General features: G+C 43.9%; 1 protein-coding gene across 1 annotated transcript in view; it reads right to left on the bottom strand.

Annotated features, from left to right (window-relative positions):
* The window catches only part of Mcph1 (microcephalin 1), an 85,901-nt gene that overhangs the window by 52,503 nt on the left and 15,281 nt on the right, over window positions 1-18,117 (bottom strand). The window contains exons 4-8 of the mRNA XM_051169452.1: window positions 12,727-12,805; window positions 10,699-10,813; window positions 9,604-9,744; window positions 6,932-7,021; window positions 4,026-5,147 (exon numbers count right to left, since the gene is read on the bottom strand). Coding sequence (XP_051025409.1) covers window positions 4,026-5,147; window positions 6,932-7,021; window positions 9,604-9,744; window positions 10,699-10,813; window positions 12,727-12,805 — 1,547 coding nt within the window. The remainder of the gene's footprint in view (window positions 1-4,025; window positions 5,148-6,931; window positions 7,022-9,603; window positions 9,745-10,698; window positions 10,814-12,726; window positions 12,806-18,117) is intronic.

The raw sequence follows: 18,117 nt of genomic DNA, 5'->3' as shown, positions 1-18,117 counted from the left end.
CTTCCTCCTTCCTGCAGAATGTTCAGTCATTTGCACTTACCTCCAGCAGATAAAAACCCACCCTCCCACCTGGCCTGGGATCGGTAAAGCTTCCTTAGAGAGGCCTTCTGGGTGCCTGACAGAATCACTCATGCTCTCGTGTCACTGTTCTCTAACTACTCACTGTCAGGCCCAAAGGAAACTCCAATTCCCCAAACTCCAAAAAGCAGTCCATACAGGAGGATTTCTGGTGGCTATATAAAAGCCAGCATTCCTCAGGGATGTGTGACACTGGTTCCCCTCTACTAAGGGAATCTTTCCCTTCCCCTCTGGCAGAAGGGGCATATTGACATTTATCTGTGACTGCATATCAAAGCCCATGCTGGCTGCCAGGCTCCCTCAGCATCACAAGTACCTTAACAAAGTCCACACTACATCATGGCCCTTCACACTTCCCCAGGCTCCCCTCCTCCTAGATACCACGTGTTCTTTATCAAGAGGAGGTTGTGCTCCTCCCGCTCATCTCACTACACTCTTATCTTTTTATGCTCTCTTATTCTCCTACTATTCTCTCACTATGTTTTCTCTTGCTATTTCCACTATTCTCTTCTGCTTTCCTGATTCCCTAGCCCTGGCTATGGCCAGTCTGCTAGGCATGCTCAGTCTACTTTCTCTGTGTTCTAGACTCTTCCAGATGCCTTTGGCTGCTCTCTCTCTCTCTCCTTCATATCTACAATAAAAATTTTAACCCATTCCATGGAGCGCTCATGTCAGCAGTTTCCTCACTGCATCCCCTCAAATATACTCACTAGCTGACACCGTGTCCTATGTGAATTTAGAACCCATTGTAGGTAGGGGTGCATATGGTTTCCTTCTCTGCTGTTTCCTTACAAACTAGACGGATGTGCGAGACATAACAGGTCTACAGCTAACCCTCAATAGTAATTCAGGAATTAATGCAAGGCAGAAAGTGAAAACTTGGCATGGCAAAGTTTATTCTTTGTAACAATTATTGTTCATAAAATTAAAGAATAAAAACGTGAAGAGTTAGTGATTATACCCCACTGTTTCATGTCTAGTGCTGGCCTTCTTGGTAACTTTCTTTAGAAGCCTTACTACATACCATCTTAGAGTCAACGAGTAAAAGTGACATGAAAGCAGACACTGAAAAGCCTTTCATTTCAACGTGAGGGGTCTGGATAGTCTAGCTGATGCTCAAAGCAGCCTTCCTGGCTCCAGTTGGGGCAAGTATGGAATTTCCATTTCAGCCCAAGGGTTTGTGGTTGTATCTACGGTGGATTCCCAAAGAGCTGATTGGCCAGGCTGGCCTGAGAGTGGACAATGTAAAACATTCATGAGTCTTAATGCTATAGTATAAAAGAAGGTGCTTAGGTTTAGGCTAGACAGGTGTTTCCTGCCCTACACGCCTATGTTTTGTCTTGTGGTAGTGACATGACAGTTTACAGAACATTTCCAGTGAGTGAAGCTGAGTTATATCAGCCCCTGCCTGTGCACCAGCAAGCCGACCCACTTCTGCATCACTACATCTTTCAGTCTCCTCCAAGTACTGAACTGCCACCCAGTGCCCACGCCCTTCATGTTGCTTCTGAAGCCTGCCATTTAGGACGGTGAACAGGAAGGTTGAGCCCTGAATGAAGAAATGTACCTGCTACTGGCGACTGCTCACCTGTAGTGCTGGGGCTTACAGTGTGCCAGGCTGCCTGGAACCAGTTGTATCCCACTTAATTTATATTTGCATATCATATAACATTCAAATGCTTTTAAACAAGATAAAAATTCAGAACTCAAGACAGGATATTCTGAACTACCAAAACATTATACTCTTTCATATTTACTGAAGTCAATGTGATTTTATATATTTTGAGAACACATTAATATTGACACAAAATATTATCATAAATATAATATAAATTATTCAAAAGCCAAGCTAGTCATCACCTAAAAATCTAAAGATCATTTAATTGATGTTCCAAGCTGATTTGGGTGAGCTTATACTCAAAGAGATAGACCTGTAATCATGTCACCCTAACACTTCTGTTATAGCAATAGTGGCTAAAACCACCTCAAATGTAGAAATGATGACAAGTCTGTTTGGTCGTGTTCAATTGTAGCCAAATTTTAAGTAATGGTCAAAGGCTAAGGCTTTGACATTAAAACTTCAATTGTAAAATTTGCTGATATTTTTGCAACCTTTGTCTAAATTCCTATAATCACATAGCTTATTATTATGTTGTTCAACAAGTAAATCATTTTCATAATTATAATTAAATTAGAGATAGGAATAAACAAACCTACTTCAATGATAGTCTTAAGGCAAAATAAGCAGAAATCAAAGCCACAACAAATTCTTACTTGAGGGCTGGAGATCCATAACCAAATTCTTTTTTTTTTTTTTTAATGTATTTATTTATATATTTTTTCAAAATGTAGAAGTGCTCTGTCTGCATGTTCACCTGCCTGCCAGAAGAGAACATCAGATCCCTTTATAGATGATCATGAGCCACTATGTGGTTGCTGGGAATTGAACTCAGGACCTCTGGAAGAGCATCCAGTGTATAATTGCCGGGCCATCTCACCAGCCCCATAACCAAAATCTGTGTTGTTGTTTTTGTTTTGTTTTTTTGGTTTTTCGAGACCGGGTTTCTCTGTGTAGCCTTGGCCATCCTGGACTCACTTTGTAGACCAGGCTGGCCTCGAACTCACAGCGATCTGCCTGCCTCTGCCTCCCGAGTGCTGGGATTAAAGGCGTGCGCCACCACGCCCCCCGCTTGTTTTTGTTTTTTTGAACCAAGTTTCTCTGTGTAAACTTGGCTGTCCTGGATTAGCTTTGTAGACTAGGCTGGCCTCGAATTCATAGAGATCCGCCTGCCTCTGCCTCCTGAGTCCTGGAATTAATGGCATGCACCACAACACACAGCTCAATTCTTAATTGAGGAAAATGTCCTAAAATTATTTGTTCTTAATTAACATTTCCCAAAGTTTCTTCAAAAGAAAACATTAATGGCAAATTTTAAAACTTACTTTCTCATTTTATTTGTTGCTGTTGTTGTTGGGTTTTTTTTTGGTTTTTGGGTTTTTTTTTTGTTTTTTTTTTTGTTTTTTTTTTGGTTATCAAAATCAAGGCTGATGCTCTCTGGAGTTCTATAGTAGAAACATGTCAGGTCCGAAGGGCACCTTCCATCCCCTACACTCAAAAGGGCAAGCCCACTGACTTGTCATTTTCCTCATGTGTAGCAGAAGGGACATATGGCTCCATGACATATATTTGTGGCTACAATATCAAATTTCCCGAGGCCACCAGGCTCCCTCAGTTCCTGTTCCTAAGCACAAAGGCCCTACCCTGGCATCCTGGCCCTTCTCACCTGGATCCCAGCTGTCTTTACAGTCCCTGATCCCGGGTTCTCCTGCTACTCTCGTTTTCTTCTCTGTATCTCTGGCTACCCTCTTGCTCCCTCACCATTTCTTGCTTTGCACTAGTCTCTCTCTTGCTGTTCTCTCCTCTGGCCGACAGCCCTGGCCATGGCCAGCCTGCTTCTCTTCCTCTCTGTTTTGAACTCTTCCAAATGTTTCTGCATACTTTTTCTTTCTTACTCTCTAGTTATGGAGTGGTCATTTGGCAGTTTCTTTCCTAAAGTCCTCACATACAAAATCCTTGCTAAATGAACCTGAATAAAATGAAATAAATTCCTCTCTCTATCAGCCATGTCTTTGTATAGTCATGCTAGGTGACAGAGGCATACAGGAAAGGTACAAGTCAACCATTTAAAGTAAGTGTTACTGTTGTTTCTTTTACTCCACAAGGTCAAAGCCTAGAGAAGTGTATTCAGGGTAATGAATTTGACCAGAAAGTTTAGGGCCTGCCATCTATCCCTAAAGAACACCGTTGGGAAATATCAAATACTTGTTCCTTAAAATAAAAGAGGAAAAGGAAGGACTTACATTATAAAGATGTGACAAATTTAAAATATGAACACAGTATTACATACAGGCAGAACAAAAATCCCTGGGAAATGAGATTCACATACTTTCACTACATCCTGTGGATAGATTCTTCTTTTCTTCTACGGGCTTTTCTACGTTACAATCCTCTCCAAAACTGAGATTACCGCTGTGTGCTTCACCCTCAGGAGCCGCTGACATGGGAGGCGCTGTAGCTTCTTCTGGGGAGCCTCTTACATCAACTGCTTCTCTTGCTTCTGTACTACGTCCTTTCAAGGGTGTGATGTGACGAGCAGGACTGTGCAGGGCAGCAGGGTGGCTGCTTCCCACTGGGCCTACGTCTTCCCTCAGCTGAGGGCCAGGTTGCCTGCAATGCTCTGTGCTGTTGTTAGCAGATGCTCCCACCAAAGGCATGCAACCAGAAGCTGTGCTCACGTCTTCCTTGTCAGGTCTCTCAGGACTAGAAGTCCTTTTTGAAATTAAGTCAGCAATGTTGATGGGTCTGAGTTTTTCACCAATGCAGGTTAAGTCACACTTTTCCAGGATGTTTTTTCGCTCCCACTTAGAGAGACTTCTGCAGTGGAACAGAGGACTGGCTAGTGGCCGAGCCTCAGGAGGAAGTCTCTCTGAATTCCTCTCCTTGAGATTAACAGGGGAAAAGTAGTCCTCATATGAAGAAGTCTCAGTATCAGGAGTCTCCCGGACGGACCCGGTCGAGGACTGTAGGCTCTGGTCAGACTTGATCAACTGTATTGGCAGGCTAGGCTTCCTACTGCACCTCTTCTTGAGTTTTCCTTTTGGAGGTGAATGCAAGTCCACTGACCTTTTTCTCTTTGCTGAAGAAGTCTTGGATCCCAGATGTGCCAAGTGTCCCTCCATGGTGGACACCGTAGGGGACAGGCACTGCTTCTCATCAGGCGTCCCCTGTGCCACGCCTGCGGCTTGCCTTCCCTCTGCACCAACTACACCATCTGCAGCATCTCGCTGCCAGCTGGCGCCCTCCTGTGAACGACTGTCTGGAACTTCCTGGGAAGTTGGCTGGCTGAGGTGGTTGGGCAATGCCGAACTATAAAAACTGCTTGTCCTCAAGGCAGGTGAAGAAGGGCGTGCCTTCCCTGCCATCTCACTGGAAGATCTTCCCAGTTTCCTTTCCTCATCTCCATGGAGAGCATCAAAAGATGAGTGAGAGCCACTGGTAAAGGATTCACCTGGAGAGATCAATAAAGAACCCTCAAAATGTGCAACTGACGAGAAAGTACCTTTTTCTTTTAAAGAAAGGATGTCACTATGTAGCCCAGCTGGCCTGGAATTCAAGAGACCCACCTGCCCCTACCTCCTGAATGCTGGCTGGGTTTAAAGGTATGTGCCACCATGCTTGGTTAGGCTTTGGGCTTCTATAAAACATTTCCCCTGATAAAAAGAACTGGGCTCTCCCTGCCTGCCCCTGCTCTCCTGGCAAGTCCTCATGTTTCATTTATATTTCAAATGAACCATGTGGGACCCTCAATATACTGACCTCCCAAGAAGCCTGCACTCTCCTCAGTAGTACTACTAAACTGGCCACCACCTGAGATCTCCAGGCTCTCCGCATCAGGCCCCATCTTTCTGCCACATCTTACTGTGTTAAGTACAACTCATCCTTCAAAACGAGGTGTCAGTGTCACCTGTGAATCCCGACCCTGGCAGGTCACAAAGCTACACCCTCCCATGACACAGCTTAAGGTTCCCTGTCTTCTCATTACGCTGGGAGGTACTGGAGGGCAGTCCTCACTTTCCGCTCATCTGGGAACATGTGGGCATCATTCAGACCTGGTTCTCCACTGGCACAGTGCTGGCTGCCTGAGGGCTTCTATCTTAAAGAAACCACACAATCTGGAGACTCTAACTTCCACTAGAGACAAGAGTAGTTCAACTTTAGAAGAGAAAAGCAGAGGCAACAAGGATGCAGAAGTTGCGCTCTGGGAAGGGAGGGAGCAAAAGCGCAGCCTGACACTGGGCCTGTACGAACGAGCTCTGAAGGCAGTAGCTGGAGTGGGATGTGAGGTGTACTCTTAGCAATGGAATACAGTCATCGCTCGTCAATAAGCATGACACAGTGTGGCACATCATTAAGAGCAGAACTTCTAAGACTACTTAAGTCAGAGCCTGGGTGTATCACTCACAATCACAGGATCTTGCATAGTCCACTTGTCCTCCCCACATCCTGCTTTTCTCTCTGGTAATATGGGACTGGAGATGCAGGCTACACTACTGAGACTTGGTGTGCGTGTGCGTGTGCGTGTGCGTGTGTGTGTGAGAGATACAGGGAGACCCAAAACAGTGCAGGGCAAATGAAGTCAGCATTGTTATCACCATTTTTAGCCATGGGAGAGAAATCTGAGCAGAAATAGAAGATAATTGGGTAAATAATCCCAGAACATGCAGGACAGACTGCCAGAATACGCAACATACTAACAGAAAGAAAGCCTAGCTCATCTCCGCTTGCTGCATTTCGAGTTCCTGAGACTCCGCTTAGGCCCTCCCATGGACCTATGGAAGAAAGCTAAAGCAAGGGTTCCCACACTATTTGACACAGGCTCTTTTCAATAATTATACTTTATGAGCTGATCAAAGACACAAAATGAGTCTGCTTTAGTGCTGCCTGTTCTTAGATATATAAATTTTACACTGCATTGAAATCAGTTCACATATAGTCACAAGGATTTCTAGAAATGAGCAATTTATTCAACAGCAAACCACCCTCACCCCAATCCCTGGGAAGGAACCTAAAGACTTCATGCAGGAAGTCCAGCTGGGTCTGTATGCTAAGTTCCATGCCACTGAGGGCTCTAAAAAGTACAAGTGTGAGTGGATAGACAGACAGACAGACAGACAGACAGACAGACAGACACACACACACACACACACACACACACACACACACACACAGAATTTTCAGATCATAAGTTTGTAAAAAAAAAAAAAGAAAGAAAGAAAGAAAAAAAAATTTTACCTGAACTCAAAAACTGATGGGAAGTGTTCAAAGATGCTTCACATAGAGTGATACTTGGATTCTGCTGAGACTGTTTGAGCATCTGGGAAGCTGATAAAACAATGACATGTCACTGAAATTGGATGGCAGAATTTCCTACTGGTCAGGGACAACAGCGTGTCTATGTATTCTGCTCCTGATCACATATATACATTAAATTACTCTTACCTATAGTCTAAGCTTAATATAATACAAGCACAAAAATTACATAAAGTATACAGTAGATGTAAGACTGACAAAATGAATCTTCATCAATCATTGCCCCAAATGCATTAATTCACAGAATCATATGTGAGACGGGAGTTTGAAAATACAACTTGTCTGAAGCTTAAACCAAATTAAACAAAAGTTTTCAGTTCATTTGATAACCTGGAAGTTCCTAATGTTTACCTCTAAGTAGGACTCCAGTGGTGACAAAGACATGGGGCAATGTCTATCACACGTGGGGACAGAAAGTACTGGTGTAGAGAAGGTCCCCAACAACGCATAGCCCCCCACAAGTTAGCAGTGTTGAAGTTAAAAAACCTCCAGAGTCCCAGGGAGAATATCTAGAGCACCAGCGCTTTAATGAACGAGGTTCTAGGTGCTGTTTTCAAAGGCTGACCATACAATAGACAGGAACAAAACAAAACAAAACAAACATCCACACATATTTTTACTTATTTTAGTATGTGTGTGTGTGGGGGGGGGGTTGGATGGGTGCAGGCACATGAATGAAGAGGAACGGAATCCCATGGAGCCGTGGTCACAGCTGCCGTGAGCCACCCAACACAGGTTCTGGGAATTGTACTTAATCAGCCTCTAAAGGTCATTTTTAAAAGAGACTCAGAACACCCCTGAGAAAACTTGAGAAAAATTACTAAAAACAAGGACTTTTGTACAAAAAAGATGTGGGCAGAAAGAAGTCCTCAGATGCTGAGGCTGCTTGTTTGTTTTGATGCTGGAAGTTGAGTCCGGGCCTTTGTGAACACTAAGTCTCAAGCACTTTTACCTGGTGAGTGGTTTTATTTTTACATTTTAGTCTTATAGCAGGGTGGTTTTTTTTTTTTTTGAGGGGGAACAGGCTCATTTTAATAATGAACCCAGGCTATTTTCACAAGGCGTTTTACACTTTTGCTCCTCCTGTCTCTACCTGCTTTTGAGAATTAGGATTACAGGCATGCTCCACCACACCTGGTTTTCATCTGTGGGGTTTCAAGTCTCGAACTCAGATTATACACATGTTGAACCAATTTGGATGTCCATGCTGGACAGAGCTATGTACCAATTTCAGCCTCCTTCCTCTGAGCAAAACCTGCATGGTGCCTAATAAAAGCTTTAGTTTGGTCTCAGTCTTATTTGTTACCATGGCAATACAGAGCTTGTCCTATGGGCCTGAGATGCAGATGAGTCACTTTAATTTTAACAGTAGTAAGTAAAGGAAAAAGGTTAATAAAAATGAATACAATGTGCCACATATGGTGGCACATGCATTTGATGCCAGTATTTGGGAGGCAGAGGCCACACTGGTCTATAAATCGAGTTCTAAGGCACTAGGGCTACACAGAGGAACCTTGTCTCAACAACAACAACAATTTAACAGAAACCAACCAAACAAAAAAGTATATTATATATACAAATTAAGTATAAAATAAGTTACAACCCCACACAGAAGCCACACCTGTATTGTTTCAACTGCACAGTGGTACTCTGAAAACTACCTGGAAAATATACCAACTTAAACCATAAAACATAGGTTACCAGGAGAGAATGCAAGTAGCTGGGAGTCAAGATTCTTTCTTTTAGTTACATTGTTAATCATTTCATTAAAATGTGCTTAATACTTAAGAAATAAACTTACTTAAGTTAGAAACATAAAGAGTACAACACAAATTGATACATTAAGTAAAGTACCCTTCTTTTAAAAGAGACCTGATTAGCTTAATTTTTTTTGTTATTTTATTTCTGTAAAGATTTTTTATTATTATTTATGTGTATATGTGTGTCTATACTGCACATGTAGGCAGATCCCTAGAGTGGCCAGAAGAGGGCACTGGTTCCCCTGGAACTGGAGCTGTAGACAGTTATGAGTTACACAATGTGGGTGCGGGGAACCGAACTCCAATCCTCTGTAAATGTAGCAAGTGTTCTTTACTTCTGAGCCATTTCTCCAGCTCCTTTATTTTTTGAAAAAGAAAAAAGAAAGTTAAGATACTGGAAATGATGAAGGAGTTGAAGAGAGGAACTGGAGAACACGCATGTTTCCCACGTGGGCCCCAGGCCTAACACAGTGCATTCCTTCTGGATGGAAACACTAGCCAGGTCTCTACTGGAATTAAGTGCTAAAGTCAGGACACACTAAAACTATCTAGGTAAATGGACTGGGGTGGTACACGCCTGTAATCCCAGCACTCTGGAGGCAGAGGCAGGTAAATTTCTGTGAGTTTGAGGCCAGCCTGGTCTACAAAGTGAGTCCAGAACAGCCAAGGCTACACAGAGAAAGCCTGTCTTGAAAAAACAAAATAAAACAAAACAAAACAAAAAAGAGACTGGGAGCGTAGCCTGGTCACCTGACTCGCGCTCTGCAGAAGGGAAAACAAACATCTAGACACAGTTCAAAAATAACACCTCTCATTCTACAAAGCATTACTTACAGGTAGGGGAAAGATTCTCCCTTTTCTCCTTCATCTCCTCAAGTCTCCTCTTCATTGTGCTCTGGAGACTCCCAGTGGGAACTTCAGAGCTGCGTGCCAGTGAGGGAGGGGACTCGAACAGGAGGATGGGAGAACCATCATCTGAAAACAAGGGCCAACTTTGTCACTTCACCAGCTCAACTCCTGTAACACCCACCTCCACCCCCCACTGCAGTCCTGTTCCCATCCAGTGCCATCCTCTCTTCGCAAAGACTGTGCTACTCCAACTGTGAGCCATGGCACTGCCAGTACAGCTAGCTGGCAGCTGATCCTTGCTGAGCTCTTAGCATGTGGCATGAATTACTCCCTGAATGGTACCCAGGCTCTACACGATGACGGGTGTTGGCATCCTCAGTTATAGAGGTAGCCATTGGGCCTCAGGTAAGTCGGCATCATGTACACCATCACACAACTAGCAAGAAGCCAGGAAGGCAGAACGTGCACTGGCTCCTAAAACCTGTTTTATATCTAGGTTTCAGAAAGCTGTCCTACTAAACACTGCTCATCCTCTACCCACACCGACACATGAATTTAACCACAGGAAATGAGCCAAGGTATTTTCCTACAGCATTAAAAGCAAACATTGTCTCCAATTTGCCTGTTTTAGATAATGAAACAAAAAGATTAGGCATTAGGTAAAAATCAAAACTAAAGAAATGAAGATTGCTAGGTGGTGGCAGCGCACGCCTTTAATCCCAGCACTCGAACGCAGAAGCAGGCGGATCTCTGAGTTCAAGGCCAGCCTGGTCTACAAAGTGAGTCCAGGACAGCCAGAGCTACACAGAGAAACCTTGTCTTGCAAAACAAAACAAAACAAACAAACAAAAAAAAAAAAAAAAAAAGAAAGAAAAAGAAAAGAAAAAAAGAAATGAGAGCTCTTTTCTCCTGTAATCCTCCTCAGGTAACAGTTCCACTGACTTAATGGTGTGGATTACTTGACTGCCCCTCCCAGTGGCTCTGTCAATGATGCTCAGTCTAAGTGGGCAGCTGACATGCTGTGGCCTCCTTCCTCCCTTAAAGCTGCTGCAACTGTCAGGCAGGTGTGATTTGGCTTACCTAGAAATGTCTTTTGCTTTCGTAGCTCTTCAGCCATTTTCTCAAATTTCTTCTGAAGTCTTTTGTCATTTTCTGGTGTTTTAGGAATAAAATCTTTGGGCTGCATACACTTGTGCTAGGTAAAAAGGACATAAACATCAATGATAGTGTACTATGTTATTTATGTATTTATTTATTTGGTTTTTCCAGACAGGGTTTCTCTGCATAGCCTTGGCTGTCCTGGACTAACTTTGTAGACCAGGCTGGCCTCGAACTCACAGCGATCCGCCTGCCTCTGTCTCCCGAATGCTGGGATTAAAGGCATGTGTCACCACCACCCGGCCTTTATTGTTTACTTTAAAAGATTTACTTGTTTTCATGTGGATAAATGTTGACCTGCATTTGTGCATGTATACCACATGCATGCCTGGGGCCCACAGAGGACAAAAGAGGGTGTCAGAGTCGCTGTAACTAGAGTTAGGGATGGTTGAGAAGCTGAGAAGAGAACTCAGCAAGGTCTTCTGCAAGAAGTGATCTTGACTGCTGAGCCATCTCTCCAGGCCCTGTGACTGATGACTGTTCTTAAAACAGGAGAAAAAAAGCTCTTTCCATACAATTTTGGCAACTTTAATGATATTGAAATTAGAAGAACTTCCTAATAAGCTGCTTACTGTACTGTATGTGAGCTGGCAGTATTTATTTCTGAGACATTATTTTTACAAACAGTACAGAATTTGAAGCTGAAGTCAAAGGGTGTATACTATGTAATAATCATTTTCTGAGCTATTTCAGCAGCCAAGAAAGTTCTCAGCAGCAGCCTTGGCCCTCTGCTACTCTCACATCAGCTTCCCCCTACGGACACAGTAACACCGAAGCACCGATTCCAGTTCCTAAAGAAATGAATCGTAGTCTCATTGTCCTGTGCTGCTTCTGGCCCTTGCAGCCCCCCACTGGGTCAGGTAGGCTGCGGACATTGTGGGTACGTTCCTTGGCATATAAGTTTGCACCAAAGCGAGGAGTGACAGAGAACAGCCTTAGGAAATAACTAGGTTCTACCAGTACGTGCTGGGGAGCTAAGTGCACCAGGCTCACACTACATGGTTTGCGCAGCTTGTCCACATTGTTCTGTTAGGATTAGCGGTTTGCCTGGGGCACTCTTCCCATGAGGCAGAGTGCATGGGTATGTGGAAAGCAAAGAGAGCTTCCACTCTGTGACCTTAGTACTGGGGTTCGGTGCTTTAAGGGGGAAAAAAAAAGGACTCATGGAACCTCAAAATAGCAATGCTTACAAATTCACACAGCACCTTGGAACTCAGGTCGCAGAGTAAAACTGACAGAACCAGGGCAGCAGCCACATACAAAAAGACCCATGACTGCTATAGGGGCGTTAGCAAGGGCTGATGGGTAATGAGACATCTACACAGAGCTGCAGGAAAGCAGAACGGTGAGCCTGGTGAATGCACTTGATGGGAGCATGATCCAGACAGAAGGGGCAGATAACAGGATGATGTGTTTAAACTGTTTCCTGAGCAGCAAGCCATGGTCAGTCAGGCTAGGGCAGAGTGAGAGGGAGAAATCAGAAATTGCCCTTCAAGCACGTAAAATAATGTTTCTCAAGTCATGTTTAACTTGCAAATGCATTTGGAAAAAGGAAGAAAAATGAAGACTTTAGACACGGGTCAATATACGATACAGGTGCTCACTATTTGTGCATCAGCCTAGAAAAGTTTAAAGATAATACAACAGCATTGGGCAAGAAAGAGGTGCTCTGGAACACTACTGACAGAAGCACCAAGTCTAAGACTATCTGCACAATGAGCTAACAATTCCACTTTTATGTTTGTGAGCTCAAGAAGTAAATGCACATCTCACATGTATCATGCTCCCTAAGAACTGACCAACTGTGAGTATATACAGGACAGGCCCACTTACAGTGTGCAACATAAAATGAAATGAATGTGATCAAAACTACACTATTAAGCGAGGAAGAAAAGGCAGGGGTGCACACATTCACAATCACCCCCGTCTGCACGGAAACTACATACTTACTTTTCTTCTAATTAAATTTTCATTAGTATTCACTGCAGGGAACAAAGATTCATCGACACGTGCTCCAGCCATCCTGCATCTGTAGAACCAAGTCAAAGTTGTCCAGTGAATAGCTGTCCTTACTATATACACATCATGAGAACTGTGTTACACGTCAGAAGCAGGCTCAAAGTTAATGTTTTACACACTACACACACACACACACACACACACACACACACACACAGCCAAATACAAGTCAGTATAAATTAGATTTTCCAAAGTCTTTTTACATGGTCTTCTCCATCCAGTGCAGAAGTAAAAGAGAGTCAGGCACACTACTGCATGCCTATAATCCAAGCACTTGGCAGAGGAGGCATTTCAAGGATACCCCAAGTGACTGAGAAGTGTTAGGGTGTTCATAAAGCAAGTGTGACACAGTGCGTTCAATGCCAAGCACTGCCAAAACAAAATCAGCGCTCCCTACCCACCTTCATTACCTACACTGCTGATGCAGGAACCATCCAGCTAGACAGAGAAAGGCAGGCTTCTGAGACACAACAAGGGGTTAAATACATACCCAGGCTGATGGACTCAGGACCAACAAGCTGTGGAGACAGTGGCTGATGTTTCACACATCAGAGCAAGCCCAAAGGTGACATTATCCATGGGCGCCCTAGAAGCAATACCCAAAGAAGGAAGTATCCTCCAAAGCCCGCAGGTGACCAAGAACATGAAAAATTTCTCTCCAGTTCAGAACCAAGAAATTACTTGCCTACTCTAAAACAAGGAGACCACCATGGACACAGACAGGAACAGAAGCAGCCAGAGCCCAGGTTAGAGGAGTATGTCCAGCCAACCCAGCATCAACAGCACAGGTGTGGTCACTCCAGTATTTTGCACTAACCCAGGGAGACAGTATCACCATCCAGCACATGTGGAACAATGACAGTGAAATTTCCCAACAGAAACATTCCGTCCAGAGGGCTGGGAAGACACAAGGAAGGTGTGACACCTACTGGCAAAAGAGCAGAAACCCAACCCCAAAGGTAATCTTTTTGGGCTTCTAGGACACTGCACACCCACAAATCTGATTTGAAGCTTGACCTAGAACAAAAACTGCATGTCATGTCTCTCATCAGCAGTCTGCCACCTCGGCCATCACAGGGAGGGGAGAGAACTCCAAATCCACCACACCAAGGAAGAAATATCAATGGATATAATGATAATTTTAACACTATCTTCAATTTGTCTTCGTTTTCAATTTTCAGTCTTGCATAAATATCTTATTTTTTTATAGTTACATTTATTTTATGGCTACAAGACTTTTGTCTGCATGTTTTTCTACACACCATCTGTTTGCTTTGTATTGGTAGAGACCAGAAGAGGGCGTGAGACAGTGTGAGCTGCCTTGTGGGTGCTGGAAACTAAAGCAGGTGCCCTATGAGAACAGCCAGTGCTCTTAACCTCGGAGCCAGCTCTCCAGGCTGCATGACTATGTCTTATCGGCCGTGCTTTGATTTTGGTATTGCTCGCTTACAATCATTCTATACACAGCCGAGTCTCTCCTTTCATTCCTACCTCATCCATTCTCCATCTCCTCCTCTTTTTACTAAGGTTAACTTTCTGTAGCTGTAATAATCTCTATGCTATGGATCCTAACAGTATCCAGGTATTGTTTTTAAAAATGAAAATCCCAAATGTTCTATATTACTAATAAAGACTTGGAGGCCAGATGCTGGGGTGAAAACCTGCTAGCTCGGAAAGGCAGAGAAAGCACCCAGCTGACCTTCCTACTTAGCTTACATCCTAGAGGAAAACCTAAAAAGCCCAAAGGCAAAAGCTTGCTAGCTCAGCTGACAGCTGAGGAGGAAAAGCCAAAGAGCTTGCTAGCTGAAATCTCAAAATGGCCAAAAAGCCTCTTCTTATCCACACTGTCTTTAATACCTCTCAACTCAAAGTCTCTTCTACTCTTTAATCCCTGTCAGCTGGTTTCTTGCTCCACTTCTTGACCTAGGATTAACTTTATTTAATTCTGTGTACAGAAAGCTCTTGGATTAAAGGTGTGTGCTAGGGCTGACTGAGCCATGCCCTAATCACCTGTTTACAGTAAACAAAAAATTCTTGGATTAAAGGTGTGTGTTAGGGCTGAACTACACCAAACAAAAGACAGGTGTTTATAGTTTACAGTCTTGGGGTTCACAACGGGATCAAATATCCTGCAACATCCAGGATTCTCCTTTCCATCTATTTTCACTTATTATTATTATTATTATTATTATTATTATTATTATTATTATTATTTTGGTTTTTCGAGACAGGGTTTCTCTGCGTAGCCTTGGCCATCCTGGACTCACTTTGTAGACCAGGCTGGCCTCGAACTCACAGCGATCCGCCTGCCTCTGCCTCCCGAGTGCTGGGATTAAAGGCGTGTGCCACCACGCCCGGCTCTTTTCACCCATTATTTTCCTTCGTTTGATCCAAGTCTCATGCCTGTCCTTAATCCCCAGCCTATTTTCCTTCCACTGCTAGCCTTAGTAACTAGTATCTTTATACCTACCACACCGTCACAGCTTCATTATCTGTCCAAACTGTGAACAAGCGTCACACTGGGAAACTGACTGTCCAATTTTGCAGAGACTAAGTGGGCCAGTCCTTCAAAATTCCTGCTTCACATAAAACTCTATCAGAGCAGGGCGTGGTGGCGCACGCCTTTAATCCCAGCACTTGGGAGGCAGAGGCAGGCGGATTGCTGTGAGTTCGAGGCCAGACTGGTCTACAAAGCGAGTCCAGGATGGCCAAGGCTACACAGAGAAACCCTGTCTCGAAAAACCAAAAAAACCAAAAAAACAAAAAACAAAAAACAAAAACTCTATCAGATATTCTGGGCTGGTAGGCTGAAGATTGGATGCCCCAGTGATACAGAAAACCCTTTGGTGACTCTGTCTGTCCTGGCAGTCAACTATCTCTGTAATTTTTATACTTTTGGAAGCTGCTTGCCTGCACTTCCTACATATTAGGTAGTATTTCCTTAAGTCTCTGATGGGGTTGAAGACTAGATAGTCATAGAATTACTACAATTAAACTTTCATTGTTAGCGTCTAAAACATGTTTTTAGGTTGATAAATATAAGTTACATTAAGAAAGTGATTTAGGAAAACTTGGACACTAGGATAGGACTCAGTAGGATAGGATAGACAGAGGAATACTTTCTCCAAGATTGTCAAACACAAATGGACTGGACCTTGTACATGTAACTTTTACCTGATAATTCTCATAATTATTCTTATTGTATACAGTTTATTTTTTTAATAGAAAGGGGGATATGTAGTGGATATAAACATGCTTTTGTTTTGATCCCAAGTGTGGGATCTGAAACAGAATTGTGTGGGGATGTGGGGTGTTTGTCCCCTAGAAACAAACTTGTGAGAGGACACTATTGGTGTTTGCCCACTAGAAGAGGAGCTGCTTCTGGGCGGGGCAGGGAGAGCAGGTCTGTAACAACTGATAAACACCCTAGTACAGACTCTGAGAGGATATGAGCCCCAAACCAGAGGCTTGGCTTTTTGGTTTTGGCATCACTACTATCATCTGGCTGTTCACTGCTCTGCTTCAACATGCTCCTAGAGAGAAATGCTCCAGGGAAAGCTTTGAGGTGCCTGGTTCTGGCTGCTGCTCCAGATTCCAGCTGCTGCAGATGCAGTCACCTTTGCTAAATTGCTGGTTTGCGGTTAACTGCTGGGATCCTGATGATGAAGAGCGGAATTGCTCCAAGGGACTGAGTCTAAAAAGGTCTACTTCTCCTGTTCCCATTCACTTCCTTTCTCTCCTATCTAGGGCAGGTGGGTTGGAAGGGAGATATAAGGATTAAAGAACCCCAAATAAAGTAGGTTTGGAAAACTTCAAAGCCTTAACAACAGAGGAAGGGCATGATTTTCTCTTGTTCCCAAAATCACAGTAAAATAACAGTGAAAGAAAACAAGAGACATGAGCAAAAACAAGAAGTAGATAAGAGCTGCCTGGAAAACTGGGCATAGGGGTGGGGGGTGGGGGAAACCCAGGCCTAGCAGAGGTGCAGAAGTCAAGGACTCCAGGTTCTCCCCAGTCTGAGGTGTGAGGGCAGGGCAGAGACAGAAGAACAGAGGAACAGGTCTGGACATGGGTGCCTAGACACAGCCACTCCCCTAATACAGGGTGGAGGTCTTGGGTCCATGTGAAACAACTGGAACCCAAAAGTTTTGGACATAGGGATGGCAGGCAGCACTCAGGGAAGGGAAAGCTCTCCATGACAGGAACTGTATTCATGGTAGGCTCAAGATCCAACTACCTGCTTCCTAACAGGACTGTAAGCACAAACCAATGGCTTAATTTTATCATGTATACTGGTCTAAAAGAAAGAACATTTGTATGCAAAGAATCTATATGTATTTGTGGGATCAGGGCACCCTGGGGGGACTAGTTAAAAACAAATTTCTTTTTTTTTTTTTTTTTTTTTTGGGTTTCTCTGTGTAGCCTTGGCCATCCTGGACTCACTTTGTAGACCAGGCTGGCTTTGAACTCACAGCGATCCGCCTGCCTCTGCCTCCCGAGTGCTGGGATTAAAGGCGTGCGCCACCACGCCCGGCTAAAAACAAATTTCTTGTGGCTGGAGAGATGGCTCAGCAGTGAAAAGCATTGCTGTTCTTGGAGAGGAACTGGATTTGTCACATGGTTACTCACAACCATCAGTTAATTATGGTTCAGGGGATCTGATGCCCTCTTCTGCCCTTTGTGGTCACTACATGCATGTGGTCAAGCCATGCCTGTGGTACACATACATATATGCAGGTACTCATACATGTAAATAAAAATAAACAAATCTTAAACACTAGATAATGTCCACAGGTGATCAAGGAGAGGCAGGCCTCTGTGCACATCAATAAGGGACTATGTAGATTAAGGCTAGCCTCCGGGAATGTTCTTGACAACTTATCTTGGGTGCATTAGAGGATAAGGGAAGCCCCACCTTGGTTATGGATGAGACCATTCCCTGAGCAATGGATCATGGACTCATAAAATGGAGAAGGCAGGCTGAGCACCAGCACATGTGCATCACAGCTTTCTGCTCCTCACTGTGGCCATAATGGAACCTCTCATGCCCCTGCTGCTGCAACCTGACTGCCGTGATGGACTATAACTTGGAACAAAGAGCCCAGCAAACCTTTTCTCCCTGAGTTGCTTTGGTCAGGGCATCTCTATCCAGCAAAGGTAACAAAACTAAGCTACACCCCAAGTCCTGTAACGTTTCAGTCTTTTCCTTACACACAGAGAGTGTGTGCGCACGTGTGTGTGTGTGTGTGTGTGTGTGTGTGTGTGTGTGAGAGAGAGAGAGAGAGAGAGGTGTCAGAAAAAGTAAGCAAATGAAAGCTACAA

Source organism: Acomys russatus, chromosome 27 (assembly GCF_903995435.1).
Source record: "Acomys russatus chromosome 27, mAcoRus1.1, whole genome shotgun sequence".
Taxonomy (NCBI): Eukaryota; Metazoa; Chordata; class Mammalia; order Rodentia; family Muridae; genus Acomys; species Acomys russatus.
This window is presented reverse-complemented; position numbering and strand designations above follow the sequence as displayed.